General features: G+C 36.1%; 1 protein-coding gene across 1 annotated transcript in view; it reads right to left on the bottom strand.

Moving 5' to 3' along the window:
* The window catches only part of LOC145694691 (GTPase Era, mitochondrial), a 56,377-nt gene extending 39,203 nt beyond the window's left edge, over positions 1-17,174 (bottom strand). Inside the window, exons 1-3 of the mRNA XM_081771199.1 lie at positions 16,511-17,174; positions 13,406-13,530; positions 10,050-10,224 (exon numbers count right to left, since the gene is read on the bottom strand). Coding sequence (XP_081627325.1) covers positions 10,050-10,224; positions 13,406-13,530; positions 16,511-16,873 — 663 coding nt within the window. The 5' untranslated portion in view covers positions 16,874-17,174. The remainder of the gene's footprint in view (positions 1-10,049; positions 10,225-13,405; positions 13,531-16,510) is intronic.
* Between the last annotated feature and the right edge of the window lie 2,705 nt (positions 17,175-19,879).

Genomic DNA, 19,879 nt, shown 5'->3' with positions numbered 1-19,879 from the left:
AGACGCCCCCGTATAACATTCCTAGCACCATCTTACACCGAACATGACTATTTCTTTCAAGTTTAAGGGCGGATTCGCAAACTACGCATCAGAATAAACATCACCTCGAAATTTCAACGTCCTACATACAGCCATTACAAATTTCACATTTTTTCGATTTGCGCCGCGAAACGAAAACGAATTTTAATGCTCTTTTTTCTATCATAAACTATGTTCCTAGCTTCACTGCCTGACAAAATATGACGTTTCTATGGTGTGTGGAACTACTCTAAAAACCAGCATTTCGAAACGACGAAAAATTTCGACACTTCATTTCCATGGAAAATGTCGCCTTTTTCGTGATATCGGAATTTTCCCATTACTCACATCCCATGACGAACAAGTATGCAAAATTTGGTGTTTGTATGTTTTGTGGAAGTATGCAAACAATTAAGTGTGTTTCCGATTATAGAGGTATATAATTCCCCACAGATGCAGGCCGCAACGTACCAGTATTATGTGAGCAGTAAGAACGAAGTCGAAAATCTAAGGAAATCGGTAGTGTAGGGGATTGACGTGAGCCTACTGGACAGGAGACCTGGGTTCGATTCCTAACAATCTTTTTCTCACTTTTTCTTTCTTTGAAAGTTTATTTTTATACCATATATTGTTTGCCTAAAAGGTTGAGTCTATTATAAAACGCATTTCACTCCAACCGGTCCTGTAAACAAACTACTGAACCGAAAGAGGCACTATTCCACGTATCCCGTATATTATAACTATATACGCTGCCAACGAGAAAATTGTCAAAAGGTGCGTATATATATATATATATATATATATATATATATATATATATATATATATATATGTGTGTGTGTGTGTATTTCCTTAAAAGTTATAATCTTATACTTTTTCAGTTGTGGTATAGACTTCAAACTTGGTATACGCATCTATCTAAACGACCAGTATAAAAAGGGAGATTGTTTGCAATTATTTCCGGTTTGAAGCACACACTATCCTCGCGAGACAAAATGTATTTTTGTCTCGTCTCTATACTATATCGTGCAAATGATGCTCAATGTTTTTTTCCAAAATGTTTTTTGGGGGTACACTGCCTCCTTGGGGCTCTTAGAGTGCCCCCGCAGGAGACCAAATAATACGTGTATAATAGAATAATAAATAGAAATCTATGAGCAGTGCCCCTGGGAATACTAAATGTGATCCTCAGGAACATTGTTTCTGAAAGAAACACTGGTGTTGCCCCATCTCTAAAGCTACATATGTTTCTTTCTAAATAGTTGAGTATCGTCTCGAAGCTTCACACGAACAAACTGCCTAGTTTCAAGACGATATCAACAGTTAGTGTATAAATATATTCTTTTCGTCTATGTCTGTAATAACGAAAATATTTTGTTCACTCAATGCCAACAGAAACTATTTTGATAAAACGAAGCAACGTGATAAGAAAAAAAACCTAAGATAAAACAAGGTTCGGCGGGGAATCGAACGCAGACCTGCTACTCAGAAAGCAGACACTTTACCGCGGAGCTAACTTACTACGTTGAATTTTGTTTGTTTTATTCTCCTCAATATACCACATAAGAGTCCAAATGAAGGCAATTCAAAAATATGGCAATTTTGCATTCAAGATGGCGACTTCTCGAATGATTTGTTTCTTCACTTAAACTGAACTACGTCCTTAATAACATAGCGAAACCTGGCTTACCTACCAAGAGCACAACTTACAATTTTCATGGTTACAAATTTTTGAGCCGCCATTTTGAATCGAAGATGGCGACTTTTCCAACATGTCGGAATTTTCCCCTCACATACGCTGTAATCTACACACTTGAACGCAATTTCGTGATTCCACCATATCTACAAGTTGTGTAGAATTAGACGCCACCTTATAACATTCCTAGCACCATCTTACACCGAACATGACTATTTCCTTCAAGTTTAAGGGCGGATTCGCAAACTACGCATCAGAATAAACATCACCTCGAAATTTCAACGTCCTACATACAGCCATAACAAATTTCACATTTTTTCGATTTGCGCCGCGAAACGAAAACGAATTTTAATGCTCTTTTTTCTATCATAAACTATGTTCCTAGCTTCACTGCCTGACAAAATATGACGTTTCTATGGTGTGTGGAACTACTCTAAAAACCAGCATTTCGAAACGACGAAAAATTTCGACACTTCATTTCCATGGAAAATGTCGCCTTTTTCGTGATATCGGAATTTTCCCATTACTCACATCCCATGACGAACAAGTATGCAAAATTTGGTGTTTGTATGTTTTGTGGAAGTATGCAAACAATTAAGTGTGTTTCCGATTATAGAGGTATATAATTCCCCACAGATGCAGGCCGCAACGTACCAGTATTATGTGAGCAGTAAGAACGAAGTCGAAAATCTAAGGAAATCGGTAGTGTAGGGGATTGACGTGAGCCTACTGGACAGGAGACCTGGGTTCGATTCCTAACAATCTTTTTCTCACTTTTTCTTTCTTTGAAAGTTTATTTTTATACCATATATTGTTTGCCTAAAAGGTTGAGTCTATTATAAAACGCATTTCACTCCAACCGGTCCTGTAAACAAACTACTGAACCGAAAGAGGCACTATTCCACGTATCCCGTATATTATAACTATATACGCTGCCAACGAGAAAATTGTCAAAAGGTGCGTATATATATATATATATATATATATATATATATATATATATATATATGTGTGTGTGTGTGTATTTCCTTAAAAGTTATAATCTTATACTTTTTCAGTTGTGGTATAGACTTCAAACTTGGTATACGCATCTATCTAAACGACCAGTATAAAAAGGGAGATTGTTTGCAATTATTTCCGGTTTGAAGCACACACTATCCTCGCGAGACAAAATGTATTTTTGTCTCGTCTCTATACTATATCGTGCAAATGATGCTCAATGTTTTTTTCCAAAATGTTTTTTGGGGGTACACTGCCTCCTTGGGGCTCTTAGAGTGCCCCCGCAGGAGACCAAATAATACGTGTATAATAGAATAATAAATAGAAATCTATGAGCAGTGCCCCTGGGAATACTAAATGTGATCCTCAGGAACATTGTTTCTGAAAGAAACACTGGTGTTGCCCCATCTCTAAAGCTACATATGTTTCTTTCTAAATAGTTGAGTATCGTCTCGAAGCTTCACACGAACAAACTGCCTAGTTTCAAGACGATATCAACAGTTAGTGTATAAATATATTCTTTTCGTCTATGTCTGTAATAACGAAAATATTTTGTTCACTCAATGCCAACAGAAACTATTTTGATAAAACGAAGCAACGTGATAAGAAAAAAAACCTAAGATAAAACAAGGTTCGGCGGGGAATCGAACGCAGACCTGCTACTCAGAAAGCAGACACTTTACCGCGGAGCTAACTTACTACGTTGAATTTTGTTTGTTTTATTCTCCTCAATATACCACATAAGAGTCCAAATGAAGGCAATTCAAAAATATGGCAATTTTGCATTCAAGATGGCGACTTCTCGAATGATTTGTTTCTTCACTTAAACTGAACTACGTCCTTAATAACATAGCGAAACCTGGCTTACCTACCAAGAGCACAACTTACAATTTTCATGGTTACAAATTTTTGAGCCGCCATTTTGAATCGAAGATGGCGACTTTTCCAACATGTCGGAATTTTCCCCTCACATACGCTGTAATCTACACACTTGAACGCAATTTCGTGATTCCACCATATCTACAAGTTGTGTAGAATTAGACGCCACCTTATAACATTCCTAGCACCATCTTACACCGAACATGACTATTTCCTTCAAGTTTAAGGGCGGATTCGCAAACTACGCATCAGAATAAACATCACCTCGAAATTTCAACGTCCTACATACAGCCATAACAAATTTCACATTTTTTCGATTTGCGCCGCGAAACGAAAACGAATTTTAATGCTCTTTTTTCTATCATAAACTATGTTCCTAGCTTCACTGCCTGACAAAATATGACGTTTCTATGGTGTGTGGAACTACTCTAAAAACCAGCATTTCGAAACGACGAAAAATTTCGACACTTCATTTCCATGGAAAATGTCGCCTTTTTCGTGATATCGGAATTTTCCCATTACTCACATCCCATGACGAACAAGTATGCAAAATTTGGTGTTTGTATGTTTTGTGGAAGTATGCAAACAATTAAGTGTGTTTCCGATTATAGAGGTATATAATTCCCCACAGATGCAGGCCGCAACGTACCAGTATTATGTGAGCAGTAAGAACGAAGTCGAAAATCTAAGGAAATCGGTAGTGTAGGGGATTGACGTGAGCCTACTGGACAGGAGACCTGGGTTCGATTCCTAACAATCTTTTTCTCACTTTTTCTTTCTTTGAAAGTTTATTTTTATACCATATATTGTTTGCCTAAAAGGTTGAGTCTATTATAAAACGCATTTCACTCCAACCGGTCCTGTAAACAAACTACTGAACCGAAAGAGGCACTATTCCACGTATCCCGTATATTATAACTATATACGCTGCCAACGAGAAAATTGTCAAAAGGTGCGTATATATATATATATATATATATATATGTGTGTGTGTGTGTGTGTGTGTGTATTTCCTGAAAAGTTATAATCTTATACTTTTTCAGTTGTGGTATAGACTTCAAACTTGGTATACGCATCTATCTAAACGACCAGTATAAAAAGGGAGATTGTTTGCAATTATTTCCGGTTTGAAGCACACACTATCCTCGCGAGACAAAATGTATTTTTGTCTCGTCTCTATACTATATCGTGCAAATGATGCTCAATGTTTTTTTCCAAAATGTTTTTTGGGGGTACACTGCCTCCTTGGGGCTCTTAGAGTGCCCCCGCAGGAGACCAAATAATACGTGTATAATAGAATAATAAATAGAAAACTATGAGCAGTGCCCCTGGGAATACTAAATGTGATCCTCAGGAACATTGTTTCTGAAAGAAACACTGGTGTTGCCCCATCTCTAAAGCTACATATGTTTCTTTCTAAATAGTTGAGTATCGTCTCGAAGCTTCACACGAACAAACTGCCTAGTTTCAAGACGATATCAACAGTTAGTGTATAAATATATTCTTTTCGTCCATGTCTGTAATAACGAAAATATTTTGTTCACGCAATGCCAACAGAAACTATTTTGATAAAACGAAGCAACGTGATAAGAAAAAAAACGTAAGATAAAACAAGGTTCGGCGGGGAATCGAACCTAGACCTGCTACTCAGAAAGCAGACACTTTACCGCGGAGCTAACTTACTACGTTGAATTTTGTTTGTTTTATTCTCCTCAATATACCACATAAGAGTCCAAATGAAGGCAATTCAAAAATATGGCAATTTTGCATTCAAGATGGCGACTTCTCGAATGATTTGTTTCTTCACTTAAACTGAACTACGTCCTTAATAACATAGCGAAACCTGGCTTACCTACCAAGAGCACAACTTACAATTTTCATGGTTACAAATTTTTGAGCCGCCATTTTGAATCGAAGATGGCGACTTTTCCAACATGTCGGAATTTTCCCCTCACATACGCTGTAATCTACACACTTGAACGCAATTTCGTGATTCCACCATATCTACAAGTTGTGTAGAATTAGACGCCCCCTTATAACATTCCTAGCACCATCTTACACCGAACATGACTATTTCTTTCAAGTTTAAGGGCGGATACGCAAACTACGCATCAGAATAAACATCACCTCGAAATTTCAACGTCCTACATACAGCCATTACAAATTTCACATTTTTTCGATTTGCGCCGCGAAACGAAAACGAATTTTAATGCTCTTTTTTCTATCATAAACTATGTTCCTAGCTTCACTGCCTGACAAAATATGACGTTTCTATGGTGTGTGGAACTACTCTAAAAACCAGCATTTCGAAACGACGAAAAATTTCGACACTTCATTTCCATGGAAAATGTCGCCTTTTTCGTGATATCGGAATTTTCCCATTACTCACATCCCATGACGAACAAGTATGCAAAATTTGGTGTTTGTATGTTTTGTGGAAGTATGCAAACAATTAAGTGTGTTTCCGATTATAGAGGTATATAATTCCCCACAGATGCAGGACGCAACGTACCAGTATTATGTGAGCAGTAAGAACGAAATCGAAAATCTAAAGAAATCGGTAGTGTAGGGGATTGACGTGAGCCTACTGGACAGGAGACCTGGGTTCGATTCCTAACAATCTTTTTCTCACTTTTTCTTTCTTTGAAAGTTTATTTTTATAGCATATATTGTTTGCCTAAAAGGTTGAGTCTATTATAAAACGCATTTCACTCCAACCGGTCCTGTAAACAAACTACTGAACCGAAAGAGGCACTATTCCACGTATCCCGTATATTATAACTATATACGCTGCCAACGAGAAAATTGTCAAAAGGTGCGTATATATATATATATATATATATATATGTGTGTGTGTGTGTATTTCCTTAAAAGTTATAATCTTATACTTTTTCAGTTGTGGTATAGACTTCAAACTTGGTATACGCATCTATCTAAACGACCAGTATAAAAAGGGAGATTGTTTGCAATTATTTCCGGTTTGAAGCACACACTATCCTCGCGAGACAAAATGTATTTTTGTCTCGTCTCTATACTATATCGTGCAAATGATGCTCAATGTTTTTTTCCAAAATGTTTTTTGGGGGTACACTGCCTCCTTGGGGCTCTTAGAGTGCCCCCGCAGGAGACCAAATAATACGTGTATAATAGAATAATAAATAGAAAACTATGAGCAGTGCCCCTGGGAATACTAATTGTGATCCTCAGGAACATTGTTTCTGAAAGAAACACTGGTGTTGCCCCATCTCTAAAGCTACATATGTTTCTTTCTAAATAGTTGAGTATCGTCTCGAAGCTTCACACGAACAAACTGCCTAGTTTCAAGACGATATCAAAAGTTAGTGTATAAATATATTCTTTTCGTCCATGTCTGTAATAACGAAAATATTTTGTTCACGCAATGCCAACAGAAACTATTTTGATAAAACGAAGCAACGTGATAAGAAAAAAAAACGTAAGATAAAACAAGGTTCGGCGGGGAATCGAACCCAGACCTGCTACTCAGAAAGCAGACACTTTACCGCGGAGCTAACTTACTACGTTGAATTTTGTTTGTTTTATTCTCCTCAATATACCACATAAGAGTCCAAATGAAGGCAATTCAAAAATATGGCAATTTTGCATTCAAGATGGCGACTTCTCGAATGATTTGTTTCTTCACTTAAACTGAACTACGTCCTTAATAACATAGCGAAACCTGGCTTACCTACCAAGAGCACAACTTACAATTTTCATGGTTACAAATTTTTGAGCCGCCATTTTGAATCGAAGATGGCGACTTTTCCAACATGTCGGAATTTTCCCCTCACATACGCTGTAATCTACACACTTGAACGCAATTTCGTGATTCCACCATATCTACAAGTTGTGTAGAATTAGACGCCCCCTTATAACATTCCTAGCACCATCTTACACCGAACATGACTATTTCCTTCAAGTTTAAGGGCGGATTCGCAAACTACGCATCAGAATAAACATCACCTCGAAATTTCAACGTCCTACATACAGCCATTACAAATTTCACATTTTTTCGATTTGCGCCGCGAAACGAAAACGAATTTTAATGCTCTTTTTTCTATCATAAACTATGTTCCTAGCTTCACTGCCTGACAAAATATGACGTTTCTATGGTGTGTGGAACTACTCTAAAAACCAGCATTTCGAAACGACGAAAAATTTCGACACTTCATTTCCATGGAAAATGTCGCCTTTTTCGTGATATCGGAATTTTCCCATTACTCACATCCCATGACGAACAAGTATGCAAAATTTGGTGTTTGTATGTTTTGTGGAAGTATGCAAACAATTAAGTGTGTTTCCGATTATAGAGGTATATAATTCCCCACAGATGCAGGCCGCAACGTACCAGTATTATGTGAGCAGTAAGAACGAAATCGAAAATCTAAAGAAATCGGTAGTGTAGGGGATTGACGTGAGCCTACTGGACAGGAGACCTGCGTTCGATTCCTAAGAATCTTTTTCTCACTTTTTCTTTCTTTGAAAGTTTATTTTTATAGCATATATTGTTTGCCTAAAAGGTTGAGTCTATTATAAAACGCATTTCACTCCAACCGGTCCTGTAAACAAACTACTGAACCGAAAGAGGCACTATTCCACGTATCCCGTATATTATAACTATATACGCTGCCAACGAGAAAATTGTCAAAAGGTGCGTATATATATATATATATATATATATATATATATATATATATATATATATATATATGTGTGTGTGTGTGTGTGTGTGTATTTCCTGAAAAGTTATAATCTTATACTTTTTCAGTTGTGGTATAGACTTCAAACTTGGTATACGCATCTATCTAAACGGCCAGTATAAAAAGGGAGATTGTTTGCAATTATTTCCGGTTTGAAGCACACACTATCCTCGCGAGACAAAATGTATTTTTGTCTCGTCTCTATACTATATCGTGCAAATGATGCTCAATGTTTTTTTCCAAAATGTTTTTTGGGGGTACACTGCCTCCTTGGGGCTCTTAGAGGGCCCCCGCAGGAGACCAAATAATACGTGTATAATAGAATAATAAATAGAAAACTATGAGCAGTGCCCCTGGGAATACTAACTGTGATCCTCAGGAACATTGTTTCTGAAAGAAACACTGGTGTTGCCCCATCTCTAAAGCTACATATGTTTCTTTCTAAATAGTTGAGTATCGTCTCGAAGCTTCACACGAACAAACTGCCTAGTTTCAAGACGATATCAACAGTTAGTGTATAAAAATATTCTTTTCGTCTATGTCTGTAATAACGAAAATATTTTGTTCACGCAATGCCAACAGAAACTATTTTGATAAAACGAAGCAACGTGATAAGAAAAAAAAACGTAAGATAAAACAAGGTTCGGCGGGGAATCGAACCCAGACCTGCTACTCAGAAAGCAGACACTTTACCGCGGAGCTAACTTACTACGTTGAATTTTGATTTGTTTTATTCTCCTCAATATACCACATAAGAGTCCAAATGAAGGCAATTCAAAAATATGGCAATTTTGCATTCAAGATGGCGACTTCTCGAATGATTTGTTTCTTCACTTAAACTGAACTACGTCCTTAATAACATAGCGAAACCTGGCTTACCTACCAAGAGCACAACTTACAATTTTCATGGTTACAAATTTTTGAGCCGCCATTTTGAATCGAAGATGGCGACTTTTCCAACATGTCGGAATTTTCCCCTCACATACGCTGTAATCTACACACTTGAACGCAATTTCGTGATTCCACCATATCTACAAGTTGTGTAGAATTAGACGCCCCCTTATAACATTCCTAGCACCATCTTACACCGAACATGACTATTTCTTTCAAGTTTAAGGGCGGATTCGCAAACTACGCATCAGAATAAACATCACCTCGAAATTTCAACGTCCTACATACAGCCATTACAAATTTCACATTTTTTCGATTTGCGCCGCGAAACGAAAACGAATTTTAATGCTCTTTTTTCTATCATAAACTATGTTCCTAGCTTCACTGCCTGACAAAATATGACGTTTCTATGGTGTGTGGAACTACTCTAAAAACCAGCATTTCGAAACGACGAAAAATTTCGACACTTCATTTCCATGGAAAATGTCGCCTTTTTCGTGATATCGGAATTTTCCCATTACTCACATCCCATGACGAACAAGTATGCAAAATTTGGTGTTTGTATGTTTTGTGGAAGTATGCAAACAATTAAGTGTGTTTCCGATTATAGAGGTATATAATTCCTTTTCCTCTGATTGTGCTTTAAAGAAAATGAAAGAAAATAAATAAATAAACTCTATTAAACACTTATTCCTTATAAAATCAAGGAAGCACTTTTCTTCTATGTGGATTAATCTCTTATACAGTAGGCCAATAATATTAGTACTCCTTCTGTATATCCAACTGGCTACGAAATACTATCATTTTTCGTGGTTCACTACAAAACTACAGGAAAAGGAAAACATTACCTTGTTCAGGATAAGAATAGACTCCTTTTCTGGATACAAATACAATAAGCGTAGGATTTTGGGCCCGAGTGAATGTCTCATTGCTTTGTTGGAAATATCATGAATAACTGCTATCACATCAGCATCTTGCATTGACTTCTCGGAATCAGCAAGGAAACTCTTCTCCAAATGAAACCTGAAATTAAGTAAATAAATAAATAAATAAAAATAAAATAAAATAAATAAATGACAAAAAACTGAGGGAAACAAAAGAAGTTTACAGAATTTTTTTCCGCTTATAACTTAAAAATTCATTGACTGGAATTAATGTACCTTTTCAGCGCCAAAGATACACGAAAAGAGACCTATCTCTGTTAAAGTGTAGTCTGAACCACTTCTTGGTTTTTACTAGAGGAAAAGTATACCACACTGGAGATCAAATTAGGAACACAAGAAAAAAGAATCCACATTAACCCACTTGACCCCAATAGTTGGGTATAACAAAAAGTATCACTAAAAACAGTTGTTTTCATGCATTCAGTATTTAGCAACGGTCATTTCGCTGCGCAAGAGTTAAAATATGAAATCCATTGACTGGTTGAAATTATTACAGTGTCGCTTGGAAAAAAAAAAAGAAAAAAAAAGCTACAAGACCTGGGTAAGACTTTTTCTATAAGCCATATCATGTTACCTAACTTAGTTATGGATTTAAATACATTTTCAACTAAGCAGAAGGTTCTGTTAAAATAAAGACTATAGATATGATACCACATTGAATCAATTATTTTGTTTATATATAACCAGAGTCGTAATAATCGGTGATGCTCATATAGCCGCTGTTTGAAGCTCATATTACTTATTACTGGACCCTTGAATCCAGAATAGCAAAATAGTCACTGAAAAGATGACAAAATCAAAATCAAAATTTTATGTGCAATATGTCTTTGTTGAAAGTGAAAGATCTAGTAGACTGACTTGTTTCGTTTTAATGATGTTACCCGTTCATGGTTCCCAGAAGAAGAGAGACAACCATCGCTGGAGCAAGGGTCCGACAGAACCTATCGCGGTAATATACATAGTTATAAATCAATTCAAGGGGACCTGTCTTACTGGCCAAAAGGATCAACCATCAACTATTACATCTTCAAAATAACTCAATGATTGCAGGTACCACAAATACCCTCCTGCACTGTGGCCTCAAAGAGATTTGTTACAGCACTGGATATAACTATATATGAGGAAAACCTCGAGATTTTACATTCCATTCTAGACAAATTGTACAAAAACTAGGTAGATTTGTTATACCAGTCTTTCAAAAAGTTTGAAGATTAATTTCATATTTATGATATTATCTCGTAATGAATCTCAATATAACGTCACACTGGCTAAATGTTTTCAAATTAAACAGACAACAGAATTTCATCAGACATGCAGTTATTCAGCAGCAAACGAAAAGTAACTGAATTAGTGCGCTGAGATAATCATGTCTCAGTTTGGGCAATGTATCAAAAAAAGTGTTAACAGAAATTTGTACGTGAAACGTTTGCAGTGTGACGTTACGAAATGTGTATGAAGAATACGTAGTAAGTTGTGTACGTTCTGGCAGAAATGCATGTACAAGTCTGCACAGAGCAAGCTTTGAAATAACTTTAAAAAGGAAAAGGAAAGAACTTTTTGATTTCTCGGGCTTGACGAGGCGTTTTCAGACCTCTCAGAATTTTAGAACAGAACTGAAATAAATTGTATATATAAAAAGCTATTCTGAACAACCCTAAAGAGCCACGGCGAATTCAGATTTTGATTCCGAAGCCGTTGCTTTATGAGAGCATATGATCAATCCTAAATTTTCAAAATGATCTTTTTAAATTTTTGTGAAATATTTCTGCAAATTTTCCACGTCATGGATGGTGAAGGAGGGAACTTTTGCTATTTTGATTAATTATTATTATTATTATTAACTTCTCGTGTTTATACTTTGTAAGGTAAATGGGTTCGTCCTTTGTTTCAAGTTAAACAACTCTTTCAGCACCAAGGCCAATTTAGGATTGCTTAACGAGAGGGAAACCCATAGCTTAGTGTGGGATCCGAACCACATGAATTCCCACTGGGAATAAAACTCGATTCTTACCCGCCAAAGAGTATACGTTAACGATATAACCAAGAGGAAGTTCTTTAGAGTATAGGGAAAATCAGAAATACTCACAACAATATTAGTCAATATATTATGTTATACAAACATCCCTTCCATAGCAAACGGAACTTGAACTCGCGACTTCGTCTTGTACTCGCCACCCAGCATCTCAGACCACTCGGCTAGACAGAGCACAATGACTTTGCCATTAAAATTACTATTGGGAACACTTGAAGATGACAACATCTCAACTAGTTGGCAACACTTTTTTTTTTTTTTTTTTTTTTAACCTTGTCAGGTGACTCTCTGAAAGCTGTATGCTTAAGTTTAGCCTACATGCTTGTTCGGAGCTGTGAGCGAATGGTGAAGATGCGAGGGAGCACTTTCCTGATGGACTTGTTTAGAAGTTTCTCCGTTATGGATCATCTGTCTTTGACAATACAACTGAGAATGAAATGAATTTCTCTCCTATTCTCGTGTGAAATCAAGACCCTTTCAATCACACTGCGATATAGCACAAATTTGAGGAGCTGTCCAACATGTAACATAATGAAAATTATGTCTTTCTAGTAAGAGGGTCCGTAGCTCATAATTAATACAGTGGTAGGGGCTTGTGCTAATTTGAGTTTATAGTGGTAAAGATTAATTAATTGATTCAAGTTGAGTCTATGAGCTTCATGAGAAAGATTCATTCATTTGTAAAGGTATTTTCAGTGATAGATACACACTTAAGAATATACTTCTATAATGATGCGTTACCCTACTGCACTCTGTAAAGATGAAAACTGGTTGTCACGAAACTCAAATAAGACAAACTCCAATAACCGACAGAATAAATGTTTCAGTATTGAATGAAGTCAGCACTACATGACTATATTCTAGTATATCACGAGTATTCTTTGTTATCCACTTATGTATGAAGAAGAGATACAAACTATTCGTTTATGGATTCTGAAAGTATTACAGAATAAAGTATTACGTCATAGTCCTATTTAATCTCCAACTCAACACGAATGTTACCTCAACAAGGAAGAAAGAAAATAGGACTATGACGTATACAATGCTAAAAGGTATGGCTTGTTTCAAAAAGTTATTTGAGCAAATAAGGCCAAAATATTCGCCTGAAGCATGCTATGATTTTAGGGAACATATGCAAAGTAATATTAATAACCATTTAACAAACCTTCCATCCATAATTAGCTAAATCACACATACTAAGGTGTTTAAACCTAATCTGGAGCATTACCTCTGCACTTCTCTGGCATTCACTAAGCCTGGTGTATCAAGGAAAATAACCTGTGTATTTTCTTCATTCAGCACAGCTCTGGCTCTACATCTCGTTGTATGAACCTTGCGGGAAGTGGAGAAGATCTAGAAATGAAAAGCAAGATCTATAGAGTGTACATATTAATGTGACGTCATTGATTCCTATGTATTGTAGTAAATACATAAATAAACTAGAAGGCCTATCAACTTAAGTTTATCACACTCACCTTCATGTTTCCCTGAAGTCAGATAATATGCATAACTTTCTGTACATGATGGAAAATGACAAACACGGCAGAAAGGAAAATATAACGGACGTCAGCGAGCTTAATATAAGACACAGAAAAAACACGATACTTTAAAAAAGGGTTCAAGCAAAGCGTTATACAAATATATTGTGTTGTAAAATGTAAAAAGAAGTGATCAGTTATTTAGGTCAATCTAAAAAAGAAGGAAAAATGTTACTGTTTAAGATGCTAGTCAGTTAATAGCAAATAGAAGCTTTAAGTTAATTTTGCAAATTTAATTTCATCAAATTATTTCCTAAGATTGAATATTTGAGTAGGTTTTTATATAAATGTCAAAAACAATGTTCATATGTAATAAATATGAACATGCGAAAAAAGTAGCAGCTTTCGCTGTCGGAAGAAGAGAAACCGACAAGTTTTCGAAATGTGACGAAAATATTTAGTCACCTGTCATCTGACTTCAGAGAACATGTAGGTGGATGTGATAAATTTACATAAGTGTTCCTTACGTTGTTTAGCTAAATGCCTTGAATTTAGTCTCGAACGCCTCTAGTTGAAAACTTCTTACTTTCAACTAAATTCCTGGTGACGTCCGTCATGAATTCAAATATTGCTCTAAAAAGAACGATCTTTACTTTACAAATTTCTTCAGCGTCATTTAGTTTCGGTTTATAGCTTGATTTTCGGTACCTTCTTCCTCTAAGCGCATCGCTAGAAAAGGGTTAGGGTTTAGGTAATATGAATGAGCTATATGCTGCAGCAAATACCTTCAATTAAGTGTTATTTGGTGCTGCTCCTAGTTTCTTCTTTTCCTATTCTATTTTCCTCACTCTATTTAACGAATCACAAACAGAACACAACTAACGAAGAAAATACAAGACGATGAAAAGAGATAAGGTAAATACTACTCAAAATATATCCTTTGGGAAACACTTCAGTGAAAAAAAAAAACTATAATATATTTACAATCTAGAATAAATAAATAAATACATTTAACAGCAAAATCTGCAAAAATTAAAATAAACAGCAACAACAGGCCTTTTGAAAGAGGCTTTGTGCCTCACAGTTCGGTGACCTTCTGCCCAGCTAACACACAAGCTACATTTGTAAACAGAAGTCGCACGCAACGTTGTGAGATCTACAACTACAAGGCTCTCGGTAACGATTTCCTATGAAAACGGCATGTTTTAGCTTCTCTGAGGGTCTCATTCAAAATTATGAAGTTGGCTATCTCTACATTATATTTAAAACACCACATGTTCCCTGACGGGAGGCACAGTGGCTCAATGGTAGAACAATCACCTCTGATGCAAGGAGGCCCTGGTTTGCTCCCAGGCCACGTGAGTTTGTGGTGGACAAATCGTATTATCGAGGTTCTTCTGTTTTCTTCCATTTTTATTCTACCAATTATTTCATAGCCATTTATTCTCATTCACCATCAGCCTGTTTTAGCTTACGGGATATACCGTGTTTACTCACGTAATAGCCGCCCTCGCATAACAGTCGCATCTTAAGTTTGAAGTAAAAATATTTGCCCCCCCAAAAAATTCCTGCTTAAAAGACACAGACTACGGGATTTTTGTCTTGTGAACGAGACTTTCTTCGAAATTGGTTATCTTGCGCGAGTCCGAGCAACAGCAACAAAGAGAAAACACCTAGTGGCAAAATAAAGCGTCCATCTCTCGAATTTTTATCCAAGCTGATAGTAACAAAGTTGGTCTTCCATAACATCTGACACCGTGTCAAAAAAAACTTCAAAAAGACCGGCATATCCAACGCTTTTGACGGAAGTGAAGATGATGCTCTGTGGAACAGTTACCCAGATTCGTCAGACGCAGGTACGACATAAAGTGAAACTTCAGATGAGAGTGAATAGTGACTTTCTGACACTTCTTGTGCATGTGTGTTTCTTCTTTGTGATGTCCACGTAGTTATTATTCGTTTCCCGCTTATGTAAATATATCGTTCTTTTGTGCCAATGCCAAGAAGGCTTTTTTTTTTGTCTCCCACAAATCGGAAGTTTTAATATTTCCCGTATGTAAGCTATATTTTAATTTTTATGTTGACACAATGCTGTATGTATCAAAATTCGAAACTGTTTTGATTGCAGTGATAATTGAATGCCAGCTTTCCTCGGGGAATAGTCGCAGTTGGATTTTCGGTATAACGAATCCTGTATAACGTAAAAATAACCATTTTTTTTTTTTTTTTAACTTCCTAATGTCCGCTGAGTTTGAGTTTTGAATTTTATCATCTTGCGCCTCTCACTTGCAGATGAATAGTAGCTATGCATACAGAAACTGACTCTATATGTCCTTCATGTGTTGTTATTTAAAAAAAAAAAGAAGAAAAAGAAGTCTTTGTATGAAATCGACTACTAATGCCTTCACTGCCACTTTCCATTTTTACTGGGTATGTTTTTACACGAGAGGTAAAAATGGAAAGCGTGGGAACCTCGGCACAAAGACAGGCGACTGAAACAAAGAATTCAGCTGCCAAAGGCGGTGTAACTTAGAATATCTTGACAGGTGTATATAAGTTACTTATGTGAGTTTATACTGTATTCAAGTGCTTTCCTTACTGAGGATGGCAGTAATAATTGCTTTTCCTACCGTATTCGTTTATATACATGGTGTATATACGTGGTTACACAAGATTTGGTATATATTACCGTAAGTTTTTCACATATTAGCATCCAGATTCTTGATCTGCACTTCGAAAAAATGTAAACACTTATCCTATATCTACATTTTGTGGTTATAAAATATTGACATGACACATCTATTCAGAATATAGAACGTACAGTGGGACAGAACCCTTTGTTACAAAATACTTACTCTTCGTCTAAGCAGTTGATTTACAAAAGTACTCTTTCCAGAATTTGGCAAACCTATTACAGCAACTTGAACAACTCGTTTGTCTTCCGTACCTTCCGGATACGATGCATTTTCACTTTCTTTTATACTGCAAACTGTTCCTTGTTTATCACTTATGTCTATGTGCAAAGCTTTAGATGCAAATGTCCTGACAGTAGATGTAAAATGAATCGAAAACTTATTTAGTAGGAAACATTTTTTAGGGAAATTGGTCACTAGTAGTCCTTTACTCATATTATTTGTAATGCACCTTCTTTGCGCCGAATATTTGGGGAGTTTTAATAACAAAGTGGGGACGAACTCAATACCTCTCACAGCAAGCATTGTTCTCAATGTATTCCGTTATTAAGGTTAATCAGTAATTAAGATTATCAACGCACAACGCAACAATATACATGTTCATTATTTACCCTTGCACTTTTTTTTAACATATACATTGGCCACACACAAACACCTTAATGCTATTTAAAAAAAAAAAAAAAAAAAAACTAATTTATCGTTATCCAAATCTTATATAATAAATTTCTGCTTATATCACAAAACAAAAACATTATCTTTTCATAACATAAAATAGAAGCATAGTGATAAAATGAAGCATTATATTGTTCGCGCTTGTCGTTCTTCTTCTCTGTTGAAACAGTGTAGCCAAGTGCTGTAGAGTACTGTGCAACTACTGTGTACAAAATATTCCACTGTGTAACATTTGGAATTTTCACGAAGTGGACAGATTTCACTATCCAACAAATTTTAACTGTTTTTCTGTAGAAATAGCTGTTCTTAAATGATTCCGATCCGCTAAGTCTAAAAATCAAGTCAAATTCTTCCCATCATGTCATACTTCTTACCTACGAGGTGGCCCAAAATGATATTTATCCCGACGTGTTCAAAAAATAGTTTTTATTTTAACGCAAAATGTTGTGCTGTGTGCAGGGGCGTCATTTAGGGGGGCAGGAGGGGGCAATTGCCCCCCAAAAGTTTGAAGAATAGATATACTTTAATCGATTGTCTTATAATATACTACTACAAAACGTGAAAATCTTATGTCGGAAGTGCTCTTGCCCCCCCCCCAAGCGAAGTCTGAAATGACGCCCCTGGCTGTGTGCAAAATTTAAGTGGAAATTAAGTACATATAAGATTATTTAACGAAACTGTCAGTTTTTTAGTGATTGATTAAAAAATCAAAATTGCAATAAAAATAAAATTTTAAATACGCTCCTACATGTATTTTATACTTTTCACAATACAGTTGTTTATTTAAGTTGAACTCTTATAGCTTACGAAATAAAAGGTGATAAGTGTTATTTTTACGTTATACAGGATGTTCTACAAGTCACACAACCGAAGAGTTTAACAATTGCCCACTAAACTGCAAGCCGGAAATTACACAATGGGGGAAAAAGCAGCTGAAAATATCTACTGATTTAAACTTTACACATCGTCATGAAACATTTACTAGTGTTTAAATATAAAAGAGATTATATGACGAATAGTGCCACAGTTGTAAATTTACAGATTTTACTGTGCCCGATACTTGGAGGATTTCCTAGTTGCGAATTGAGATTTCCTCTTGTGCACTGCTAACCAACAATAGTCCCACATCATGGCAGGATCCCATCTATCTTCGTAACGTTGTCCTATTTGTGAGGCTTTGATGAAATAATTCGTCTTATTCGTCACTCACTGCTCCTAAATCCTCGGGGAAGAAATTAAGGTACGAATGTAGAAAGTGACGTTTCATAGACATTCTACAGCCCAACACTTTATAGTTTTCTAACAGATCTCACATAAGTTCTTCATAGTATTCAGCTTTTTTGTTCCCTGAAAAACCTTGAATTAACAATTAGGGAGCTGTTGCTCAAGAAAGCCAAATAATGTGTTGCAGGTCTATATGCTAAGCACAGATTACAGAGTTGAAACTGCACCGGCTAAAGCAACTCATAATCTAATAAAACTATAGTCTATAATTGTGTAAGATAATCTATTGGGGACTATCCAGTACCACCAGGTTACAATAGTACATTGTATATTTGTAATTTTGGGCAATAAGATTTTCTAAATATGTACTAGTCTGGCTGATTTTACTATCAGAAGAAGAGAAAGAAATGTTTTAAATAATATGATTGTTAACACATAAAAATATTCAAATGTTCTAAAATAATAAGATTTTGGATAGCAGGTTGTCAGGGGCAACCAGAAATATAATATAAATAAATGGAATCAATAAAAGGACGGAGTGTATATTATTTAATGGCTCAAATTTAATACAAAAAGATCCAGTTATATTTTATCGTTGTATATAGTGCCGAAACCCGAGAGTGTAAAGGAAAAGTAACAGTATCGTTTTCGAAGTTTAGTAAAAAAAAGCGATAAAGATTGAGCCATATATTAATTGTACGTTTTTAAGAAGTGACCGAACTATATATAGGAACAGTATGAATGTTACCGATAGTGGAACAATTGACAAACAAGCAATAAATTCATCCGACAACATGTTGGAAGCCTTAATGGAAATATCACGGCAACTCAAGGAATAGGCTCAGGAACAAGCGGAACAGTTTGCTAGGCAGGCTCAGGACCAAGCTCGAAGTAGCGAGGAGCTATCCCGACAGATCAAGGAACTGGCTCAGGACCAAGCTCAACAGTTTGCTAGGGTGAACCAGCAATTGGAAAAGTTGGACCAAAAGTTAGATCAATTGCAGCAATATTTTAATAAAAGATTAGAGCAATTGCAGCAATGCGATAATGAAAAGCTAGAGCTACTTCAGCAACGCAATGATGGTAAGTGGGATCAAATACGTAAACATTGGATAGGATTAGCTGAATGTTCGTATAAGCATACTGCCGTACTGATTGCATCAGATTATCCTAACTTTTCTCTTCGTTCAATGTTTTTGATTGTCTTGCCGATGTTGTGTGTAATGAAGACTTTGGTATGTATCAATGTGCGAGAAGTTATGACCATTTTTGTCTCATGAACGCTATTGATCGTTTGTATTCACGATGTATTCAACATGATATTAATGCTGGAAATGAGGTAATGGTAATAGAACCGCTGGGTGATATGTACACGGCATTGGTTCACGTAGCAGGAAAAAAGTTGATTCCAATATTTGTGAAATTCAGAAAGTGTACGTTCCCATCAAAGCTTCTAATGTTCGTTCAACTGAATTGTGTATTCGGCGAAAAGACCAGAATGATATTGGCGAACGGTCCGAGGGTGTCTTCGCAGAACGTAATGCAGTTCGTTAATTTCAGTCATCCAGGTGTGACGTTGCAAAATTTTGAAAATTCTTCAATGGTACAATATAGTGTCAACTTGAACCGAACTAA

The sequence above is a fragment of the Thermobia domestica genome, chromosome 9 (assembly GCF_964235325.1).
Source record: "Thermobia domestica chromosome 9, izTheDome1.hap1.1, whole genome shotgun sequence".
Classification (NCBI taxonomy): domain Eukaryota; kingdom Metazoa; phylum Arthropoda; class Insecta; order Zygentoma; family Lepismatidae; genus Thermobia; species Thermobia domestica.
Note: the sequence above shows the minus strand (reverse complement) of the source record. Positions and strands in the feature narration are given on the sequence as shown.